Genomic DNA, 7,519 nt, shown 5'->3' with positions numbered 1-7,519 from the left:
AAGTGAAGGGGGCCCATTTCAGCCCAAACATGACCACAGGTGCAACAGAAGTTGACAGGTCAAGCTGCTTAAACATTACCCCTTCCACCCTTTGCCCCACACCTCCTACCTGCCTTCCCTAGGGGTTCAGCTTTATAACAAAGTTGGAGGTTATTCAAGAGGAAGCGAACAGAAACCTCACCAGTGTTACTGGGGAGCACCCGAAGGTTGTCAAACTCCAGCATGGTGTAAGAGGAGTCCAAGGAGTCCACGTAGTCTGGCATATCCATGTCCATGATGGACTGACAAAGCTTCATTATTGCCTGTCAACAGCGAGGGAAGAGGCAAAAAGCCCTGCTGTCAATCACGGCCAAGGTTCCCTCTGCAAAGAGAGACACCCCAGCCCTCCGGGTGACAAATCATTACCCAGCTCTGCCCACAGTCCCTCCCCGTGCCAGGACAGGAGGGACGAGGCTGTTCCCTCTGGCTCGTGCAGTCCCCTCCCTTCCCGGGGTGCATCTGTGCTCTCTGGGTCCTGATAGTGTGATGTAGATAAGGCCTAGACTCAAACGGCTTGGATTGCATCTTGGGGTCAATGCAGCCCATTTTATGGCCGTTCCTGGGCAAACATTTTGAAAAGGCCTGTGATGTTTGGTGTTCGTGCACATGCACGGCTGTCCCAGGGCAGAGCAGTGGTCATGTCAAATGACACCTGTCCCGGTGTCACCTTGTTTGGCTACCAGCCCTGGGGAAAAGACCAAATGATGTCACCTGAAGCTGGTGAAGACAATGAGTCAGTGTCACCGCTGGCTGAAGACTGTCAAGGTGGCATTGGGAATCTGAGGTGTTGCCATGAGACACCAACAGTGCTGCACACTAAGTCACACCTTCAGTTACTACTGGAAAGGAAAAAAAAGAGGTTTCATTACAGCTGTCCACATGGTTTCATCCTGCCCCATAGGCAGAGTGGATGTGACGTGTCCCACCCACCACCCACTGTCCCTGTCATCTGTGTCTTCCTGCTACTGACTCCAGGCAGCCTCAGTCTCCCAGAGCTCCCACTGAGAAAGAGCTTGGCTCCAACTTGGTTCCAAGTTGTTAGGGAAGAAGGTTTCAACCAGTGGCAAAAGTTGAAAATGGAAAAGGCTGGAAGGACCTGGGCAGGCTCCCTTGCAGATGTGTGGTGTTGCATTGCACACTGAGCCATGCCTGGTTTTTCTGGGAAAGACTCGTATTATGGAAATGCAATTCCAGTTTTTCCCCACAGGACTTTGTTGGTGTGTTGGTTTTTTTTAATTTACTGAATTTTGCACTGAAGCAATTTCACTCATGAGCTGTCCTGCAGAAGACTGGAAATTAAACTCAGCCATGCAAAGAGATACAAGGTTAAGTGCTTGATTCATTCCAGGTTTCATCTTTCTGATGTTGTGGTTCCCTCTCCAGTAACGTTGCTCTGTGTCAGAGGGCTTTTCCTTTCCATGAGCTGTTCTGTGAGATCCAGTTCTACATCCTGTTGAAGCTGAAGGAGAAAAGTCTTGAGAAACAGGGGCATGTGTTGCCAGAAAAGGAGCCTTGGCCAGAAGAGGAGGATTGCCAGACTGCCTGAACTCTCACTGAACCGAAGAGCTGGGCGGCCCCGAGTATCTTCATAAGCTTCAAATATCAAGAAATACTCCAAAAAGAAGTTTTGAAATGTCATAGATGTACTCATTTGTATTTCATCCTCATGTTACTTATTTTTTTAATAGATTTTTCCATATCCTGGGGACTTACAGTGAACATTGCAATGGGTTAACTCTAAATAGGCTTTTCCCTTCTAAAGATTGGGTGCAGGAACACTTACCTTTATTTTCTTATCATTTCTGGGGCATAAAATAATTTCATGTGCCACAGATATATATTTTTTAAATTTTTTTTTCTTCTTTCCTTTTTTTAAGTACATGTCGTAACTAGTGGTGCACAAATGACTCCTTGGTTAGATAAGACATTATGTTTTTATCCTTGGACTATGCCCCCAGGCTTTCAGTAATGCCAGCATCAGCTAAGTGAGCATCTGATTAGTCGTTCTTGCCTCTTACCCAATGTCAGTCTTGATTATGGCCTATTAATCTGGTACATTTTTTTGAAGTGAGCTACAGGCACAATCCTGCCTGGTTCTCAGAACTCCAAGGGTTCTCAGGTTTCTGCAATTCCAGGGTTTTTTTTTCATGGGTTTCTCACTGTTAAAATAGTGATATCAGTATTGACTGTGTTTCTGGGCTATTGTGGCTCAGAGAGAAGTCATTTGAGCTCCTGCTCTGGTACTGTTGGCTTTAGAGAGCCCTCAATGTCCTCAGTCTCCCAGTTCAAAGTTAAGGGTTATTTCCAAAAGACCCTGGGTGGTGAGGAGGCACTTGGACATTTTTCATTCTGGGAATGAGAAAATTGTATTGGGAGCAATAAAAGGTAGAAAAGAAAAAAGAAGGAAGGGAAGGGAAGGGAAGGGAAGGGAAGGGAAGGGAAGGGAAGGGAAGAGAAGAGAAGAGAAGAGAAGAGAAGAGAAGAGAAGAGAAGAGAAGAGAAGAGAAGAGAAGAGAAGAAAAGAAAAGAAAAGAAAAGAAAAGAAAAGAAAAGAAAAGAAAAGAAAAGAAAAGAAAAGAAAAGAAAAGAAAAGAAAAGAAAAGAAAAGAAAAGAAAAGAAAAGAAAAGAAAAGAAAAGAAAAGAAAGAAAGAAAAGAAAAGAAAAGAAAAGAAAGAAAGAAAAGAAAAGAAAAGAAAAGAAAGAAAGAAAAGAAAAGAAAAGAAAAGAAAGAAAGAAAAGAAAAGAAAAGAAAAGAAAAGAAAAGAAAAGAAAAGAAAAGAAAAGAAAAGAAAAGAAAAGAAAAGAAAAGAAAAGAAAAGAAAAGAAAAGAAAAGAAAAGAAAAGAAAAGAAAAGAAAAGAAAAGAAAAGAAAAGAAAAGAAAAGAAAAGAAAAGAAAAGAAAAGAAAAGAAAAGAAAAGAAAAGAAAAGAAAAGAAAAGAAAAGAAAAGAAAAGAAAAGAAAGTATTAGTAGGTAGAAAAGAAAAGGGAGTATTTCATAGTTCAGGACCAGATTTCAACATCTTATCCATATTGATAAATAGGACTGATTTGTTAGGGACGGTGATGCTGGAGTGCAACTACACAGCATTTCAAACAGATGTCAGTGCCCTGTTCCAAACCACACCAGTACAAAAGCATCCTTGAAGAGGACCAAACCTGTGCAGAACAGTCTCTTCCTTCCCTGCTTTCCTACATCACTTGCTGAGTCACAGCTGCAATATGACTGTGACCTGTTCAAGGCTGGAACTGAGTTTTGTTAACACTGAGAGAAACGTAGCTCACTTGAGGTGCCCTCACATCTACTCAGCACTGTTCATTTTTGCAATGAAGGAGACACCTGTCCCATGATGTATAAAACACAAATGTTTTCCTTTTATTCCTTTGACTCAGAGAGGCTGAATATAGCTGGAGGCTGCAGGGGAAAGGGGAGAAGGCAGGAAAAAAAAATCAGGGTTATGCTTAATAAAAATAGTATGAATGTTCAAAGCTGGTGCTCTGAGAATGAATCAATATGGTTTCTCATTTGTACTGCAGGGAGGACAGAGGGCAAGCTCTGACAAACACATGGTCCCAATAAGACACTGCTCCTATTCCTAGAAATAAAGTTCAGACACTTTTGGGAATGCCTTTTAGACAAGATTAAGTGCAGAAAAGATAAGAACTCTTTGATTAATTAAGAGAGAACACAAAGTACTGTGAGCAAGCCCCCAAGAACAACATTTCTTTGGCAAAGTAAGTGGTGGGAGAAGACATCTTCAGGCTATGGCAGATGCAGATCCACCTCTGGAGGCTGGTTTTTAGAGGAACAATATGTTGTGCATGGGGAGAGGTCTCTGGGACACTAAAACACAAGGAAACACTTGTTGCTAAGCAAAATGGTGAGGCAGACTTAAGGCACTAACTATTTTTGGCACGGAAGTTGTCTTCTGTTATTCTTAGAAGCACATTTTAAAACCTTACCTCTGTTTTGAAGATTTTTCTCCATCTGAAATGCAGCAATAATTATACTTTTCCCTTGCAGGGATTAAGGAGCATAAATCCATCAGTGTTCAGGTGGGTCTCAGGTACCAGAAGCAACCGCAGCCGTAAAATTACCTACTTAGATAGAGAGTGTCTGGGTGAAAACAGTAATTGAAAGACAGAAGCCAGGAAGGCTTTTTCCTGGGTAATGTATAATTAGAAACAGTGTGCTGCTGAGATTACAAGCAGTGTGAAATCATATAATTAGCATATAATTACAATGGCTGACATGACAAATTTATCTAGACCAGATGTCTATTAAATCCCTCCTTGCTTGAGTGCAGTTTTTTATGGTATGGCTCCTTGAAGAGTATTTTGCTTCAGTCTTCACTGGCAGCCCCTCTTCTCACAGCTCTCAAGTTGATGGCTCACAAGACAGACCAGGGAGGCAAAGTCCCTCCCACCATCAGAGAAGGTGGCAGTTTTGCTTTAGCCTTTGTTTCATCCCCTGTGGAAACCCACCCAGCAGTAGCTGCGCCTCAAAGACCTTCAGGCATGACAGAGATCACTCAGAGCCCAAACCCACCAAATTTGGGGTTTTTTGGAGACAAATCACGTTTGTGGAGTAGTCAGAAGTCACACCCTGAAGTGGTAAACAAAATCTAAGTAAAGACATAGGCTTTTCTCCACCATGTCTTGACAGCATCTCCAGCAGGGATGGCAGTGACCATACAGCCTTCCTCAGGTCCCTGTGATGGACATGACCTGATGGACACAGGATATCATCACCCATCATACAGGGTAGAGAGGAGAAAAGCAAAAGACATGAGGATCAAGACTTTCACTTCCATTCTCTCCAGACAAACTCATTTTGCTTTACTCCTGCCAAATACTTTCATTCAGCATTTACTCATTTTATGCTTCCATCAATTAGATCCAATCTTCCATAGCAACCCTTAGGGGAGAACAGAAACTTAAGCAAGGTCCAATCACTGGGTTGGAAAAAAATCCCTTTAGGACGATTTAAAGAATAAAAGAAAAAACAACCAACACAAAAAGGCAAAAAAAACCCCCTCAAAACACACACAAAAAACTTTTTCCACCAGGCTTGAATGATGAATTTTGGTCTTTACAAATTGTCAAACACAAATCACACAAAGACCCCATTGCCAGCAACCAACTTCATGTCGGTTCATTCCTGGAATTCCCAGTTATTTCACTGATGTACTGACTGTTCAGCACAGATGAAATCTGAATTGGATTTGGGGAATAAATCTGCAATGTTTTACATTCTTCTAATGACCAAAGGCTAACCTGATGGTTTGTTCTTTCAGCTTAACTTTTGTTCTTGGCTGTAGTGAACTTGGTCAAGGCCAGAATTTCAGAAGCACCAAGTGCTCATTTAGGTTCCTAAAAATGAAACAATCTGAATTTCTCTGTTGAAAAATGGGAGCTCTCATTGGGAATAATAACTGAATTGGCAGTGATGTCTTCACACAGCCACAGGCCACTGGTGTTGTAGAAATAAACCCCCTTTTTTGGACACCTGAATAAAATCTGAGTAAAACATCATTTCCCAGTCTACGTGGGGTCTCCTGGGCTCTGATGCTTTTTGCAGTTCTGCCCCTTGCTGGCAAACCCTTCATACAAACACCTGATGCCTGCACATACCAAGTTGAATTTCTCCTCTTTGTTTTCCACAAGCAGGAGTAAGTTCTCAGAAAGAGGAAATGCCTGCAATATTTTTGAAACTACATATTTTTCCTCACATCAACAAATACCTCTGTCAGGGGATATTCCTTGGGGATATTTCAGAGGACCTCTTGTTTCTTCTCCTTTCTTGAAAGAGGTCAGCTGATCAACACTTGAAATAATGATGAAAAAAACTTAATTAAATTTTAATTATTAACTTAATTTTTTTTTGGTGAAAGAATATTTCTTGGATTCAAAATAATTTCTCATTTGTAATTGAACTTTAGAAGTCACAGGAGAAGAGAGGGAAATGGAAATACCAAATAATGAACAAAATGAAAAGTACAAAAGGAAAGAAACAAAACATTTTGGTTTTTATTTTTTTTGTGAACATCAATCATAGCACCAGGTTCTGAAATCAAAAGTCACAATCAGCTTTATTCTACCTTCTATAACTAAGAAGAAAGTGATGTCCTGGGTAGCAAAACCAACAAATTTGGGGAAACAACATATTTTGTTTGAAAAGCTAAAGATTTCAGGATAGATGGTACCTGACATAATCAACTCCCAAAAGAACAACATGTCTGTGAAACTCCAGCTCACTCACCAATGTAACTCATTTAATTGAATTTCTTTTAGTGCCTCACAGGTGACACTCTCTGGCAGGGAAATGCTGTGTGAAAGGAAAGTAGAGACTCCTTTTCCATGTGGATCTTTCCTAGGCTGGAAGAATCCAGATTCAAAAAATATGGGAAAATCCAGATTCAAATAATCCCAAGAGTTTGGGCTGAGCTCTGCTCTGTCTTAGACCAATCCAGCCCAAACTCCTCCAGACTCCCAACATACACAAAGTGGAAAACATCCTTAGGAGGATGCTATACTGAGAATGGAGATACATGAAGAAAACCAAAGAGTAAGTGCCCACCCTGCCAGTCCTTCCCTCATTCACCCAATTCATTGCCCTTGGGACGAAATTTTCCCCCCCTGCTAGTCCTGATTTACACCAGACTGTGAGAGAGCCATGGGACTGCAGCTGATTACATGCTCCTGATCACCATCTACCTCCTAGAACAACTCTGTTCTCATTTTCACCATCCTGGACTGTGCTTCCATATCTGGATTGGAAGAACCAGGATCTCTGCAGCCACTAAAGAGAGACTGATTGGTGTGTCCAGAGGGTGATTCATCCTGATCTAATACAGGTCTTCCCAGGGAGCAGGGATAAATTATGTAATGATGACAATCTCTGCAGGCAGAGCTGGTGGGGAGTGTAGGTGATGCTCAACCTGCAAATTTTTTGGAAGATGAAGTCACCTAAGATGAATTCCCCCTGCCAGAAGTGAGCATGACACACGGAGCCAGCATGAATTAGTTTGGATTCCTCAGCCATGGGTGACATCAACCTCTGACTAAAGCAAATAGCCCGGCCTGCATCAGGGCTGGCAGCAGGAGAGGAGCAGCATTACCTCACCAGCTTGGTGGGACTCATCCAGAGCACTCCACTGCCTGAGGGCAAGTATTTTGGCTTTTCTTGCTGAATCTGACATGCCATTAGTCAGGGGTAACCAACCCTGAAGAGCGTGTTTGCTGCGACTCCCCCGCGAGCGACGTCCCTGCCCCTTCCAGCTCTTCTGGTGGCAGTGGTGACACTTCCTCAGAGCTGTCATTAGCTCAGCTGAGGAGAAAACAGAAACACTATTCAAGACCCAGCTCCAACGTGGGAGGTTAGGAGTGCAAATTCACACTTCATGCTGAAAGCATGATGAGCCTTTTCTGCTGCTGTTGTTCTTTCTATTTTAGGGCAAGGCTTTATTATTTTCTAACCC

The 7,519-nt window shown here is 42.3% G+C and overlaps 1 protein-coding gene across 2 annotated transcripts in view; it reads right to left on the bottom strand.

The window, feature by feature from the left end:
• Window positions 1-349, bottom strand: part of LOC104396372 (hepatocyte nuclear factor 4-beta-like) — a 24,724-nt gene extending 24,375 nt beyond the window's left edge. Inside the window, exon 1 of one of the 2 annotated variants that reach the window (XM_010006210.1) lies at window positions 182-349. In XM_010006210.1, coding sequence (XP_010004512.1) covers window positions 182-296 — 115 coding nt within the window. In that variant the 5' untranslated portion in view covers window positions 297-349. The remainder of the gene's footprint in view (window positions 1-181) is intronic. The other variant, XM_010006211.1, reaches the window with a different exon arrangement.
• Between the last annotated feature and the right edge of the window lie 7,170 nt (window positions 350-7,519).

Source organism: Chaetura pelagica, unplaced genomic scaffold (assembly GCF_000747805.2).
Source record: "Chaetura pelagica isolate M959 unplaced genomic scaffold, ChaPel_1.0 scaffold139, whole genome shotgun sequence".
Taxonomy (NCBI): Eukaryota; Metazoa; Chordata; class Aves; order Apodiformes; family Apodidae; genus Chaetura; species Chaetura pelagica.
The sequence above is the reverse complement of the archived record's forward strand: the minus strand, read 5'-3'. Positions and strand labels throughout refer to the sequence as shown.